Here is a 16650-nt window from a genome sequence, read left to right on the forward strand (position 1 = left end):
AGCTTCCTGAGAGGGCAGGCTGGGCTCTGGGAAGAGCTGGAGTTCCTGTGGCCAAGGGCCATGGGGCTGCATCTGCCCCCAGCTGAAGCGCCGCCATGTCCCCTAAAATCACATCCGAGTAACAGCGGATGCTAGGCTAACTAAATCACCTCCGGAGCCCACAGTGACATCTGCCGAAGGGTCTCCCAGCTTCCCTGGGTTCGTCTTTCCTCTCCATAAATCAATCCGGGATCCAAGCAGCGGGAGACAGCTGGCATGTGCTCAGACGCAGCTTGCTGAGGAGGCAGCCGGCACACTTCATGTGGCATGTGGGTTGTGTGTGTGTGTGTGTGTGTGTTCCCCACAAAAGTTCCCCACAATGTAATGAAAACCGGTTATTTTGACATTGTGGGGACCATTTTCCAGGTCCTCACAAAGATTTGTGAATGCAATCAAAAAACTAAAAATGCCAAAAATCTCATATTTTGTTTGGGTACTTGTGGTTAAGGTTAGGACTGGATAGAGGTTAAAGTCGTCATGTTGGGATTAGAGTGTTATCCATAGAAATGAATGAAGAGTCCCCACAAAGATATAATTACAAACGTGTGTGTGTGTGTGTGTGTGTGTGCTGCCAAACCCTACATTTGATAAGGCCAGCTCTTCTTGGCAGGCTGAGTCTTCTCTCTGTTTGTGTTTGCTCCCGTTACCTTGGTTCCAAGCAGCTCTTTACCATAAAGTTGTGCAGCTTTTGTAAAATGATATGGCACTGAACGATCCGTAAACATCTCCCTGCAGCCTTCCTGCTACAGCTCAGCGTTCATTAATCAGACAGCCTTCTGGACACATTCGCATAAATCCACCTGAAAAACTGCAACTAAAAAATGAAGTGTCATCAACAGCATTGGGGAGATGTATAGGGGACATTGTTAATCACTGGAGAACCTAAATAATCCCATTCCTGGGCTTGAAAGACCAGGCAGCTCTCAAACACAGACAAATCCAACATCAAGACACACACTGTGGCACACACATCGACAGGCATGCACATCCAAACCATACCACACACAGTGCACATGCAGACCACACACAAACATACTTAGGCCTATACATCCAGGATACATTTTGATGACGTGATAAGCCTGGGGGGTGGGGGGGAGCAAGCTTGGTGGGTGGCTCAGCTTCTCCAAAACCCACTTCGACAGCTGCTCCACCATCTACCACAGACACCTGCACTGCTCATGGTCCTCAACACAGCTCAAAAGACCAGATAAGCTCTATTTACAGTTAGAACACATCCAAACAAAATACTGCTAAAACAAAAGCAAATATTTAACTTGTTATTTTTCGATATACCAGTAGACAGAAACATAGAGGGCTCCATGGGGAGGCATTGTGGTAACATCACTCCCCTGCTGACGCACTGAATTCTGGGTACACATCTTGGCGATTCATTTTCTTGCCCAGTTCCAGTAACATGACCCCCCGGATATGTAGCGGCATTGTGGTTAAAATAACACAGGCGATGCCATCTGCCAAGGAGTCCTCTCGTAAATCACCAGAGGCGTCCGGAGAAGTGCCAGCAGCCTCCACAGCACTACTGTCACGGTGAAAGCTAGCGCCAACCGCCAGCAAATCGATCAAACACTGCTTCTCACGTCCGCCTTTTTGCCCGGCCACCACGTTCAAAAGTGCAGGGTAGGGTCTTATTTCTCCGAGACCATAGAGAAACCGAAGCTGACATGGAAAAATCTAGCGATACCCTGGAAAATGACGAGACCGAAAACAAACATGATCGAGAGAACACAAGTGCCGGTTACACAGGATCATACACAAAGCTCGAGTTTATACAGCAGACCGGATAGCCCGTATTTGCCTGGACAGCTGGGTATCAGCAGGCGGTAGAAGTGAGTAAGGGGGCAATGACCAAGTCCAAAACATTGCCAGGGGGTCATGTTCCTTCGCCATGTTTCTTGGCTATGGGAGGCTGGCTTTTATCACTTGAAAGGTCCCATGTTTCATTATCTATCTGGCCAACTTTAGCATTGGACACCAAGAAACTTCCCAAGAACATCATTAACCACCTTGAAACAAACACACCCCATGCTGTTAATAAAACATCTGATCTGTAACATCCGTGACAGTCCAGAGCCTTCTTCCATTCTCGGAGTTTCTCTGCATTGTTTCTCTCTGTCCTTTTCACAATGCTGTCATTTCCCAGAAGCAAATCCCCCGGGCCCATTTCCACGTGTGACAGCTGCCACTGCGCATTTGCCTGCGAATCTTTTTGTTTGAACGTTTTTTGTTTACATTGAAAATGCACATTAGATGGGTCTAGTAGGGCTGTAATTACTTTCGGGCCATTCAGCTCAGATGAGCTACTTTGGTAGTACACATGCATTGGCTTTTGTGGTTATTTTGTGGTTAATGAGCCATGGGTTATAATAACAAGAACCAGACTCGAGTGTAGTGGAAATTCTGTTGTACCCTTGAGAATTGTCCTAAACTTGAATAGTCCAGTAAACACACAACATTCCCTGGATAACGGCTTCCCAAGCAAAGCATTGACAACTCTGCCCAGACAGTTCACATTTCTTTCCATTTTCTGTTGCTGTACAAAAATAAATACCCCAAACAGTTGAATTTCCCACCCTCACTTTGTTTTCCTCACTGTGTTCCCAAGCCTTTTGACATCATTGGCGAATCCATTCTCACTTTCTGGCGATAAATGCATCACATTCCGACAAATGTGTTCCAGACATTGTGTATCTGGGATTCTGGTGGAATCCGAGAAGTATGCAAGTCACTCCAGGTTGTGTGCTGACAAAGTGCCCATCATCTTACGCAAACAGCTAGTGATTTTGAAGTTGTGTAACCACAATTTCACATAACTGGCATAATTTCCAACCTCAAACCTCTCTGTGAGACAGAATGACAGGAATGAGTGCAGGTCTGACAGCTTCAGTGAGCCCAACTCTTTCTCTGGTATCGACTGTAGGCATCAGAAGACTGTGCCATCTCAGCCCCGCCTCATCTCCATCCCACCGCGAGTTTTAGACATCCACTGAGAGCAGGAGAACAGATACACTTCCTCATGTTTTGTTACCTGAAGGTTACCCTTGACTTCCTACCCTTGCCCCAGTCCCTTAGCTCCGAGGTGGAACCAGATAAAGCCTTCATTTTAGAGGTCTGTGAGTAATGAAAATCCTTCCAAGAGGAGGAAGACTGAGTGAGTCAAACATTAATGGTACTCTTGGATCTTGTTTTGGTTTTCCCATTCTTTCGGGGTCTCACAAATCTCTTAATGTACCGTGAACGTCAATAGACGAGTTCCCGTGGTGAGCATCCTGTTGCGGGATAATAAATGAGTTTATGGAGACAGCCAGTCAGTCCTCCTGCACTAACTGCATATGCATGTTCTGCTTATATAAATTATGATACGCAAACGTATTTCTGTTTGATATGGATTATACAGCCTGTGTATTATTTTTAGGACCAGTGGAGGAAAAACATGACGGGTATTTTAAATATATTACAGGATATACAGCCGTGGCCAAAGGTTTTGAAAATGACACAAATATTAATTTTCACAAAGTCTGCTGCCTCGGTTTTTATGATGACAATTTGCATATACTCCAGAATGTTCTGAAGAGTGATCAGATGAATTGCAATTCATTGCAATGTCCCTCTTTGCAATGAAAATGAACTTAATCCCAAAAACCCCAAAACTGCATTTCTGCTGACATCATTTCAGTGATTCTGTCATTAACACAGGTGAGCGTGTTGATGAGGACAAGGCTGGAGATCACTCTGTCATGCTGATTGAGTTATAATAGCAGACGGATGCTTTAAAATGAGGGTGGTGCTTGAAATCATTGTTCTTCCTCTGTTAACCATGGTTACCTGCAAGGAAACACGTGCTATCATCATCTCTTTGCATAAAAGAGGCTTCACAGGCAAGGATATTGCTGCTAGTAAGATTGCACCTAAATCAACCATTTATCGGATCATCTAGAACTCCAAGGAGAGAGGTTCAAGAAGGCTTCAGGGCACCCAAGAATGTCCAGCAAGCTTCAGGATTGTCTTCTAAAGTTGATTCAGCTGTGGGATCGGGGCACCACCAGTGCTGAGCTTGCTCAGGAATGGCAGCAGGCAGGTGTGAGTGCATCTGCACGCACAGTGAGGCGAAGACTTTTGGAGGATGGCCTGGTGTCAAGAAGGGCAGCAAAGAAGCCACTTCTCTCCAAGAAATACATCAGGGACAGATTGATATTCTGGAAGAGGTACAGGGATTGAACTGCTGAGGACTGGGGTAAAGTCATTTTCTCTGATGAATCCCCTTTCTGATTGTTTGGGGCATCTGGAAAAAAAGATTGTCCAGAGAAGAAAAGGTGAGCACTACCATCAGTCATGCCAACAGTAAAGCATCCTGAGACCATTCATGTGTGGGGTTGCCTCTCAGCCAGGGGCTAAGAATAAATAATGGTACCAAAGCATTCTCCAAGAGCAACTTCTCCCAACCATCCAAGAACAGTTTGGCGATGAACAATGTCTTTTCCCACATGATGGAGCAAAAGTGATAACTAAGTGGCTTGGGGAACAAAACATCAACATTTTGGGTCCATGGCCAGGAAACTACCCAGACCTTAATCCCATTGAGAACTTGTGGTCAATCCTCAAGAGGTGGGTGGACATACAAAAACCCACAAATTCTGATGAACTCCAAGCATTGATTATGCAAGAATGGGCTGCCCAGAAGTTGAGTGACAGCATACCAGGGTGAATTGCAGAGGTCTTGAAAAAGAATAGTGACTCTTTGCATAAACTTAATGTAATTGTCAATAAAAGCCTTTGATACTTATGAAATGCTTGTGATTATACTTCAGTATACCATAGAAACATCTGACAAAATGATGCACAAACTTTGTGAAAACCAATACTTGTGTCATTCTTATTGCACAACTGCATACACTTTTGTACATACATAGATTTGTCAGACATTTTATGTGTTATATATGTACAATTATTTTCATTTCTCAGAACTGTTGGCTAAGAGTGAATTATCAAGCCACATAGTAGCTTCATATAGCACTTAGGCTGTTGAGTACCAAGCTAAGAGGGACACCGGTTACTCATGGTCCATAAAAAATGACTGGGTCTGACCAAATTATATTCCCACCATATTTTGGATACAGCTGCTTCAGATATTGCATCTCATGAATTAGGGGTCATGGACGTATGAAATCTTCATGAAACAGCTGTGAAAGACAAATGGCCTCTGGACGGAGAATCAATGAGCAGTGATCTTGGGGAGTCTTTCAGTCTTGCTGAAAGTGTATATATTACCCCCAACAGGTCACCATATCACATTCTAAAACCATACAGCTGCATACCTTAAATTTTAATGCCTGGGACTCTGATCCCATGTGACCATTTGCACAAGGCCTTCTACACCAACCACGCCTCAAAACTAAGTCCTGGTTGGCAAGTCAAGATAATGAACCGAAGGACGACCTGATGTCTTTGGCAGACCCAGAACCGGGAGCTCAATAGCTGTAAAATATTTATGTATCTCTTCACCTCTTTCCATGTTTAAAACACAAGGCTTATCTTGTGTGTACTTCCCCTTGAGCAGCCAAAGTGTTACTGAGCAGCTGAACACTGCGTGCTCTCCTGTCTGCTAAGTCATGCCTGAGGAATGGAAACGGAACTTTCTAGTAAGCTTTGCTCTTCACAACACTGTGACACAAATATCAGGACAACCTCCTTAGCCTGATTAGCCATTTATAACTTCACTAAAAAGCCATTAAAGTGGCTCCTCAAAAAGGCATTTTCCCCCATCAAGGTTTCAGTCAAGAAATTCTTAGACTGTTGGAAGCACAGAGTATGACGGAGGTCCAAAAACCTGAACTGGTGAATGACCCGGCTAGGAGGGCCTCATCGACTTCCCATTAAAATGAGGCTTTTTGTCATTGTGTCCTGCAGTTTGCTGCACCAGAGGTGCTCTTGCTGGTGCAAAACTCATCACTGATGTGACAGGAAATAAAGATCATTCAAGAGCTCCTGCTGCTCCAGCGCTGTGCTCCACTGGGAGGTTGGAATCAGCCACTAAAGCACATAAATATAGCACCATAATGCAGCCATCGCCCAATGTCTGGAAGGACAGGCGCACGCAGAGGACCATGGCTACAATGCTAAAGAGGACCATGGCTACAATGCTAAAGAGGACCAATGCTAAAGAGGACCATGGCTACAATACTAAAGAGGACCATGACTACAATGCTAAAGAGGACCATGGCTACAGTGCTAAAGAGGACCATGGCTACAATGTTAAAGATGACCAATGCAAAAGAGGACCATGGCTACAATACTAAAGAGGACCATGGCTACAATGCTAAAGAGGACCATGGCTACAATACTAAAGAGGACCATGGCTACAATGCTAAAGAGGACCATGGCTACAATACTAAAGAGGACCATGGCTACAATGTTAAAGAGGACCAATGCTAAAGAGAACCATGGCTACAATGCTAAAGAGGACCATGGCTACAATACTAAAGAGGACCATGGCTACAATGCTAAAGAGGACCATGGCTACAATGCTAAAGAGGACCAATGCTAAAGAGGACCATGGCTACAATACTAAAGAGGACCATGGCTACAATACTAAAGAGGACCATGGCTGCAATGCTAAAGAGGACCATGGCTACAATGCTAAAGAGGACCATGGCTGCAATACTAAAGAGGACCATGGCTACAATGCTAAAGAGGACCATGGCTACAATGCTAAAGAGGACCAATGCTAAAGAGGACCATGGCTACAATACTAAAGAGGACCATGGCTGCAATGCTAAAGAGGACCATGGCTGCAATGCTAAAGAGGACCATGGCTAAAATGCTGCAACTCTGTCCTAATATACCTTTTATTTTTGGTCATTTTTGCAAAACTCTGTAATCCCTGAAGTATTCCTATAATTTACTGCCTGTCTGTAAGAAAAGGCTGATGACTTTAGCATGGGAACTCCCCAGTTTATCCTTTTCAACATTTTTTGCAACTGCTGCGGATAAATAAGGAACATTTCTGGTCCATTTGAAAACTCAAGAACAGAGCTGTTAGCCGAGGGCAGGTACCGTGAATGCTATGGGCGGCTAACAGAGAGGATTACTGGACTGCGGCTTCATAAACCAAACAGACACCTTCTCTGTGAGACCTTACTGCAGCGACTTGTACTTGGATAGTTATTTAAAAATATTAAGTTGCCCTAAAAGCTTTAAAGCACACCGAAGACAGCTTTGCACAGGTCTTAGGGAGTGCATAATGCTGGAGTGTGTAAATCTCCCAGGCCGGGGAGCACGCTGCTCTGCGTAGGAGTGCTGTTCCTTCATGAACAGATAGCTTGCCGTATATCCTGCCTTTCTGCCTGGAGTAGCTGTCTGTGGCCTGTACATAGTTCCTATTTGTGCCAAGGAGGCTCAAGGTTAGACAGCGTTCCCCTCCCTGCATTCAGCATGCTCTGCTTTAAGCCCATTGTTGCACGCAAGGTCACATGGCGCAGAGCAGAAAAACCAGAGCCGAAAACAGAAGGAACAAATCTTCTAAGGTCAGGCCAAGTTAATGCAGCGGATATGCAGTGGTAAGGTAATCTTATTGGCTGAAGCATGAGGAACATCGTCCCAACACCTGAATGAAGAGCAGCTCCAACGACGCGGAAGCTACCGAAGACACACAGGAACCAGAAAACTTACTTCTGCAGGGTGAGGTTGAGGTTGCCTGCGCAGGCCTTGATCTTGTTCTGGGCCTCCAGGTGGTTCATGCCATCAGTGGAGATGCCATCGATGGACAGCACCACGTCTCCGACGGCAACATTCGCCTTGGCGGCCTTGCCCCCATCTGTCAGCTGTAAAGACACGTTACCACGGTGAGGGAGAGTCCCCCTGGAGTCATACCTGCAGGTTGTAGATTATTATCCCCGGAGATTCTTAACCTTTGCTGAAGTTCAACATTGAGCTTGAAAAAGCAAGGACCTGAATCTGAAACAGATTAATGAGTAAATACGATGGAATATTTAATGTTTTGGGGGCAGACTGGCCTGGAATTACATAAATAAATCTCCTCAGTCCCAAGGGTCTCTTCAAACCAACCTACTAAGGAAATCAGTTTGGTTGATGCATTTAACACAAACTATTTACAATAATGCACTAAAACACTAACCAAAACGCTACTCTGGAAATGATTTCACAGCATTCCAGGAAGAAATGTCAAAATGCGATGAATGTTTTGCTTCACCGTGTAAGACGGTGCACCTCCCTGTCTTTAAGTCTGAGCAGGTCTTCTGATGGACGAAAGTGGTTTTAATATGCATGTACGAATGAAGCATGACATAGTGAAGGCAGGAAGATGGGTAGTGGTGACCTAACCTTGGGGCTTGCTGTTGGTTGGTCGGTTAATGGTTTACCATTCAACAAATCAGCAGCGAAAAGTAACTTAAACATTAAACTGAGACGGCTTCAAGTTCCACATTCCATGGCAGATTACAATTACAGACCCTTTTCATCACTTCTCTAATAGAACCATAGAAATACAACCTGGTATTTTCTACAGTGACTTTAATCCAGAATCACACCTCTTTTAGCAACTTTTAAGGAAAGTCAGTTGTATGTTTCTATATTAATCACAATATGTTTCTTTGTAAATCTGTGCATATAACCAATACAGCACATACAACATATGAGTGGCTTAACAACTTCATTTTTTAATAAATATCAGACTATGACAGTTCACTTAGTTCACTTGGAATAACAAAATAGCTCTGTAGGTCTTATTCTATGTAAACCAGTTCCAGTTTTAAGCAGCATTTCCATGGAGGACAGACAGTTGAATCCTGCCTGTACTTTAGTTTGTTCCAGCTGGCTGATGTGCTGGCACATACATGTGTTCTAATTCCAATACAGATGGCTGTACAGACCCATAGGTGGTCAAAGGGGATGTCTGATGATGAATAGGAGTCCAATTATCCAAGGGGCCTGGAAGCCTGCTGAGGTGATTAGTGGAATATTGCTTTTTTGGGGCTCCCAACTGCACTGAGATCTGTTTCTATGGTGGATTTACCTTCATCCCCCTGCACCGTACCAACAAAAACAAGCAGCACAACTTCCACCCTCAGTGCTCCATATGAACATAGCTTCAGATCTTGGGGATCCATATAAACAGTTACAGCCTTTGGTGTTCCATACAACACAACTTCAGACCAATGTTCTGTACCATCGTGGCTGCAGCCCTCAGGGCTCTGCAGCATCACGGCTGCAGCCCTCAGCGTCCTGCAGCATCACGGCTGCAGCCCTCAGAGCTCTGCAGCATCACGGCTGCAGCCCTCAGGGCTCTGCACCATCGCGGCTGCAGCCCTCAGCCTCCTGCAGCATCACGGCTGCAGCCCTCAGGGCTCTGCACCATCGCGGCTGCAGCCCTCAGCCTCCTGCAGCATCACGGCTGCAGCCCTCAGGGCTCTGCACCATCGCGGCTGCAGCCCTCAGGGCTCTGCAGCATCGCGGCTGCAGCCCTCAGCGTCCTGCAGCATCACGGCTGCAGCCCTCAGGGCTCTGCACCATCGCGGCTGCAGCCCTCAGAGCTCTGCACCATCGCGGCTGCAGCCCTCAGCGTCCTGCAGCATCACGGCTGCAGCCCTCAGTATTCCACAGAAACACAACTTCAGGCCTCAGCATTTACTTTCCTAAAATTTCATTTGATGCGGCATATACAGAAGTAATTATAGCTGTATATGTCTCCCAAATAAACATTAGAAAAATGCATTAAAATTATTAACAGGCACCCAACTGGTCAATAATATAAACATAAAAAGCAGCATTTTTTGGGAAGACCGCAAAATACAAGGCACAATTGTGTGATGAGTGGAAATGGCGTGTTTCCTTCTGCTGTGTGTGGTTTTGAGTAGATTCCCTCGGTTATAGACATGGTTAAATTATGAAATGAAGAATCTATATGACATATGCCATAAATAACACATAGGTCTCTTCCGGAAGTTCATGGGATTTCATGGAACAAATGGAGTATCACTACTCTACTAATGTCCCTCGGTAAACTTAATCCAAAACAGCTTTTCATAAAACCTTTATGCTTTCAATTTGCCTTTTCATTGTTAAAATACACAGTCACATGACACAGCGAGGCCTTTCAATCTTATCATCTCTTGCACAACTCTTTGCTTTAAACACTGCTCTGGCACACAATGAGCCCTTGATTTATGTCACGCGTGTGGTTTCAGCTCAAAAGTAACCAAACACATAAACTCATTTTCCATGTGGGAGCAATCGCCCAATGGTGCTGGTTGGGATTTGTACGAGTTCATTGTTGTTCTGAACAATTAAACTAAATTAGTGTTTCTCCTCAAGAGAAGGCCCCATGATGGGAGTTTAAGGGCAGCCAACCACCAAGTGGGCCTGCGGTGATCCTGTTTCTCACTTGTCTGCTTTAGTGTTCGGTTTGTTGCCTCAGCTGGACCCAGGAAGGATCTGGAAGGATATGGATCGGCAAATTTGATGCTGCTTTGAAGTCCCAATTGCTGCCTGCAGACTTTTTCACTTCTCATGTCCAGCTTCTCAGAAATGGGATTGTTCTTATAAGGAAATGTGTCGCTACGGCGACTGGAAGGGGGCGCGGCCTGTAACCAGGGAGGTCCGTCAAAGGGAAAATTCCAATGTCTTTGCTCTCAGGAGGATTCCCTGCAAATCAATCACCTCCTGTCAGACTGAAAAACTACAGACTGCACATTACAGAGCAGAAATAAGTGCTGGTTTCTTGTCAGCGTCAAATGTAAGTGCCACATTAATCGAGTGTGACAGTTATTGTTGTATAAAAGACAGAAACAAATTAGCAGAATTAAAACGAAGGAAACGAACAGAAGCTAAGCTTTAAGAAGTTTATCTTGGGAGCAATAACGGAAAGATGCCCGTTTTCAGGTGTGTTCCTCCTTGTAGTCAGTGTTAATTTTGACAGCAAATTTTTATTTAGTTTTAGTCATAGTCTTCTGTCTAAAATGTAATTTAGTTTCAGTCATAATTTAGTTATCTAAATTATTTTAGTTTTAGTATAGTTTTAGTTGACTAAATATCATAAGATTACAGTCGACTAAAACTACAGTTGATTTAGTCGACTAAAATTAAAAGTGTAAAGTGTAATGACTTCAAAGTGCATAGGCTATAATGCCACCAGGCCTGCTCTCTCTGAATATTAAAATAGAAATAGTAAAATAAATATTTGTAGAAGTAGTTTATTGGTGATTTCATGTTCGTTTAAGTTTCAGCTTTTTAACAACTGTATAAAGTCATGTTATTTGTTATATAAATCAACTCAGGTGAAACAAAAAATGTACGTTTTCAGGGTTGCCAAATCTCAAGATCTGGCATAACACTCACGCTTTCAGACTCACGCAGGAAATCTTACGGCAAATCTATATTATACCATTATAAACGTAAAATTAGCTACGTCCAAAGTGTATTTATACGGATAAATACATAAGCAGACTATTTACAAGGTAGGAACTGTTACATATGTGTGCAGACAACTCGTATTGAAAATCTCAATCCAGCCAGCTGGCCGAAGTTGGCAACCCCGCGTTTTATTTTAAATAAAAAGTAAAATGCACTGTTTTCGCCTGAAACGGCTCGTCCTTCCGTTTGCATTGTTAATCCGACAAATATGAATGAATGCCTTTTATTGTCACTATACACATGTATAATGAGATTAAGAGCAGCACCTTCAGTGCAAACACGTACACACGACAAACAATAAACAAATAGTGCAAAAGTTCTGTAGCGCTATATACATTTGGAATAAATAACTGAATAGGGTTTTAAATATATGAATATACAATGTGATATGCAGTGTATCACATGGTAATAATGATCATGTGATATTGCACAGTATACGGTATTGCACAGTTATCAATACCATCTAGGTAATGGATATTGCACAGGTGATAGAAGGAAGTCCAGGGGTTGGGAGTTAGACTGTGTAGTTTACTGTCCAGTCAGTGCATGTGTACGTTTAGGGTGGTTCTTGAGTCTGTTTGTCCTTGCTGTGATGCACCTGCAGCGCCTCCCTGAGGGCAGCAGGTCAAACGGATCAGAGCCAGGGTGGGAGTTGTCCTTGACGATGCTTTTTGCTCTGCTGAGGCAGCGGGAGGTGTAAATATCCACCAGGGAGGGGAGAGGGCAGCTGGTGATCTTCTGTGCTGCCTTTACTGCTCTCTGAAGCCTCTACCTGTCTGCCGTGGTGCATTTGAAAAACACGTCACGTTTTATATCTTTTCGAAATAATAAGACTGTCCATATCCTACTTTAACAGCGATTAAAGTGATAAGTTCATATGTATTTATATTAAAACGAGAATTTTATTACCGGTGTGGGATTATAGAGAACCAATACTTAAATCCATGAACACTAAAATATATGACATAGACACGACTGTATTTGGGTTTTACAGCTTAAGTTGAGCACTTTAAGCACGATTTTCACATTTTATTTATTTTCTCTTATTTTGAAATGCAGCCCTACCTTTATTTAGTAGATGTTGATACAACTAATAGGCTACTTAAATATGCATCACACTAAATAGTTAGACATTATGATCTTCTGGACCTTTGGTTCAAGAAATTTTTTCTAACTGATCCCTGCCTTACGAGAACTACACATGAAAATCATTTTCATTTTATCGTCTCATTTTAGTCTGAAAATAAAGGTTGTTAACGATAACTATGACGAAAATTTTTCGTCAACAAAATTAATAGTCCAGCCTCCTTGAAGATTCACTTGGTGGACAGGAAGCTGGCAGCAGCTGTGCTGGAGCTCCAGATGCTAATCTCCCATGTTGCAGACATCACAGCTGTATGGATCCTTGCCCTTTTGCAGTCTTCATCTCAATTCCATCAATAACACCCCTTGTTTCTGTCCAGGTTTATGGATAAACAGGTGAACCTGTGTGAAGATTCACATGTCATTGGATCTTTGAAGCAAATAATTAGGCAGCTCTCTAGGTAATTCGCAAGATACGGGTCATTAAATCAAGTGCTTCCATCCTAGGAAGTGGGTGGAAGTTCCTGACGACACCAAACAGCATCATAACAGACACCAAGAATCTGGCCAAAATGACCTAACTCAGAGTTGGGTTGTAGCTCATTGGCTTATAAGTTTAAGTGAAGTTACAGTGAACATCGCCCACACGGGTTTCGAAGAAGAGTTTGTCCTCTGTCAGAACAAGGGCTACTGATCTATTAGTTGACACTGCTGAGTGACCAACCACTTAGGGCAACTGACAGGATAGATTCAGACCCAGAGACTCAGTGTGACAGAAGAAAACACATGGAAGCATTGGCTGCATCTGAGGTCCCTTGGGTCTCCTGGAATCACAAAACATAGTGACTGAGTTTCTCCTTACCCCCAAAAGAAACAGGAAAAGCTAACTTACTAAGGTACTTTGGCTGTGAGGCAGCCATTTTGAATTTCCCAAGCCTTTGGCTTCAGTCAAGCTAAGCCATCAGGAACAAGGGCAGGGTGATAGGCGTCCCCTGCGGCACCACGCTGGGCCTCACCCGAGGTTTCAAAGGCAGGAAACGGGGGCCCAAAGGGGCAGCCCTTCCTTTGTCAGAGCCCAGGGAGGGGTTGAGAGAGGCAGCCAACATGGTTGGCTCTTTACGGTCACCCTGGAAGAGCCCCCACCATCAGAGCAAGCTGGCCTAGTTTGGCACACAAATGCCGGGTCACATGACCGGGGTCACCCCGCTGAGAATGCCTTTTGCGAACGTGAGCACATGACACGGATTCTCAGAATGAGTAGCCAAAAGGCCTCCTGGCAAAAGTCAGGCACTCCCCAGTTAGACAGAGCGTGCCGTCACATGGCAGAGGCTTACAGTTATCCTACAAATCATATTTTAAAATATGTTTTTCTTTACATAGCTTTCCTGTGATTATCCTTAATGATAATGACTATGCCGTTACATTAAGTTTCTGTATGTTTTAATGAATTACACATGATCATCTCTAGTGTTCTGTCTTCAGAATGATCTCTTTCTTTAAGCTTTGGTGCTGTATACATAAATGTAATCCATAGCAATAAAGCTATTTGAACCATTAGCAAGAGAGGAAGTTCCTCCCTTGTAGTGTATGCAAACAGTCAATTGCTTCCATGTGCTTCTCCTGGAGTTATTTTATGACACAATTAGTGCAAATAACCACAAGCAATCAAGGAAAAACAGAACAACCTACTGAAACTCTAAATTGGAGTCAAAAGCAATTTATGTTATGTACACAGCTGTTTCTGACAGAATGACTGGCCAATTAGGGAAACAGTCCCACAAAGCAGTGTGTTAGACTGAATAACACACACCTCTCTGCATTTAAATGGCCTTGTTCAAGCAGGACTCCTTACCAGAGGGAACTGGGTTCAAGTCCCCAGAGAGGAAATTCTATTGTAACTACCGTCTGGATAGTAGCGATTTTGTAATTAGAAAGAGCAGTAAATTGGAAAATTGCATGCAGCAATCTTGATAGAAAGCTGTAAATTAATAAAATTTATGTTCATGCCAGTCCCATGTCATGCTTTTATTAAGGATTTATTTAAAAATGTTTGGATCCCTGGCAGTCATTAATGGACACAATAAAATGAGAAGAAAACAGCACACTGAGGAACTTTTGCGGGGAGCAATGTTCTATAGAGTTCAGACGTGAAGAGGAGGAGGAAGCATGAGAACACAATGGGTGTAAACAGGGGATGAGTAGGGGTCCTGTACAGAGAGGAGAGTAGGGAACACATAGGGTAATGGTAGGGTGTGATTAGGGGCCATATAGAGTATTAGCAGGGGATGAGTAGGGGTCATGTATAGAGAGGAGAGTAGGGAACACATAGGGTACCGACAGGGTGTGATAAGGGGCCATATAGAGTATTAGCAGGGGGTGAGTAGTGGTCATGTATGGAGAGGAGATTAGGGAACACACAGGGTATTAGCACGGTGTGAGTAGGGGCCGTGTATGGAGAGGAGATTAGGGAACACACAGGGTATTAGCACGGTGTGAGTAGGGGCCGTGTATGGAGAGGAGATTAGAGAACATGCAGGGTATTAGCAGGGTGTGAATAGGGGCCGTGTATGGAGAGGAGATTAGGGAATATGCAGGGTATTAGCAGAGTGTGAGTAGGGGCCATGAATTTAGAGGAGATTAGGGAACATGCAGGGTGTGAGTACGGGCCTTGTATAGAGAGGAGATTAGGGAACACTCAGGGTATTAGCAGGGTGTGAGTACGGGCCTTGTATAGAGAGGAGATTAGGGAACACAGTGGGTATTAGCAGGGTGTGAGTAGGGGAGGTGTATAGAGAGGAGATTAGGGAACACACTGGGTATTAGCAGGGTGTGAGTAGGGGATGTGTATAGAGAGGAGATTAGGGAACACACAGGGTATTAGCAGGGTGTGAGTAGGGGATGTGTATAGAGAGGAGATTAGGGAACACACTGGGTATTAGCTGCATTTGATTAGGGGCCATGGAAGGGGAGACACTGAGCAAACACTACCCGCCTGCTCCTCCACTTCCCTCAATGGGAACAGCTGAGCACACGCTGATATTTACTGTGCCTGATCTCCAGCCAGACCCATAACTCTGATCCTTTCTGGATATGCCGACTTTAGTCCATATGCAGAGAAATGTAGTGGCATATCTGTAGCGTCATAAATGTTACAAATGTGATTACTGCTGCTGACAGAAATTTCTCCTGTGATCTTATTGACAACTGACCCGTGCTCTAAAAGTCAGACTGCTCTTACTGGCATAACAGGAGTTATGCGGTGCTGTCAAAAAAGTACAGTAAAGTTTCTCTCTCTTTCTCTCAGACACACACACGTGCACACACACACACACACACACACACAGAGGTTTGTAATTATATCTTTGTGGCGACTCTCTATTCATTTCTGTGGGCAAAACTCTAATCCCAACATGACAACCTTAACCCCTACCCAGCCCTAACCTTAACCATAAGTAACCAAAGAAAATATGAGACTTTTAACATTTTTAGTTTTTTGATTGTATTCAGAGATTTTTATGGGAACCTGAAACATGGTCCCCACAACGTCTAAATAACAGGTTTTTAATCACACTGTGGGGGACATTTGGTCCCCACAATGTAATATAAACCTAATCACACACACACACATTGCTCTTGGCTGTCATGCCTTCTTTAAACCATCCATCTCCATCTTCCTTATCCTGGTCAGGCTTGCTGGGGTTTCCCAGGCACCACAGAGCACCCGGCTGGGGTATCACCCTGGACGGATGCAAGTTCATTGGGGGGCACACACTCCATCGCCCACCAAGGGCAATTAGCCTTACTGTATGGCTTTGTACAGCAGGAAGAGCCTGATGTATCCAGGGGAAACCCAGGCGAGACTGTCCACATGCAGGGGGGGGCGGGATTCAAACCCCTAACCTTCCTGCTGTGAAGGAACAGTGCTAACCAATGGGCTTCATTGGATCAGGGATAATTAAAGAATAAAGCTTCAATAAGGAAAGACTCAAAATAATCAATAATACTGAAAATGAGACATTGATTATTTAAACAGCTGCATGTAGCAGCTAACCCTTTCTACAAAGCAACACAGTACACTTTAAATTA

General features: G+C 44.0%; 1 protein-coding gene across 5 annotated transcripts in view; it reads right to left on the reverse strand.

The window, feature by feature from the left end:
* pdlim5a (PDZ and LIM domain 5a) overlaps positions 1 to 16650 on the reverse strand; it is a 72648-nt gene that overhangs the window by 34025 nt on the left and 21973 nt on the right. For all 5 annotated transcript variants that reach the window (XM_023836550.2, XM_023836553.2, XM_072706541.1 and 2 more), the window contains exon 3: positions 7723 to 7874. In XM_023836550.2, the coding sequence (XP_023692318.2) occupies positions 7723 to 7874 (152 nt within the window). The remainder of the gene's footprint in view (positions 1 to 7722; positions 7875 to 16650) is intronic.

The sequence above is a fragment of the Paramormyrops kingsleyae genome, chromosome 2 (genome assembly GCF_048594095.1).
Source record: "Paramormyrops kingsleyae isolate MSU_618 chromosome 2, PKINGS_0.4, whole genome shotgun sequence".
NCBI lineage: Eukaryota > Metazoa > Chordata > Actinopteri > Osteoglossiformes > Mormyridae > Paramormyrops > Paramormyrops kingsleyae.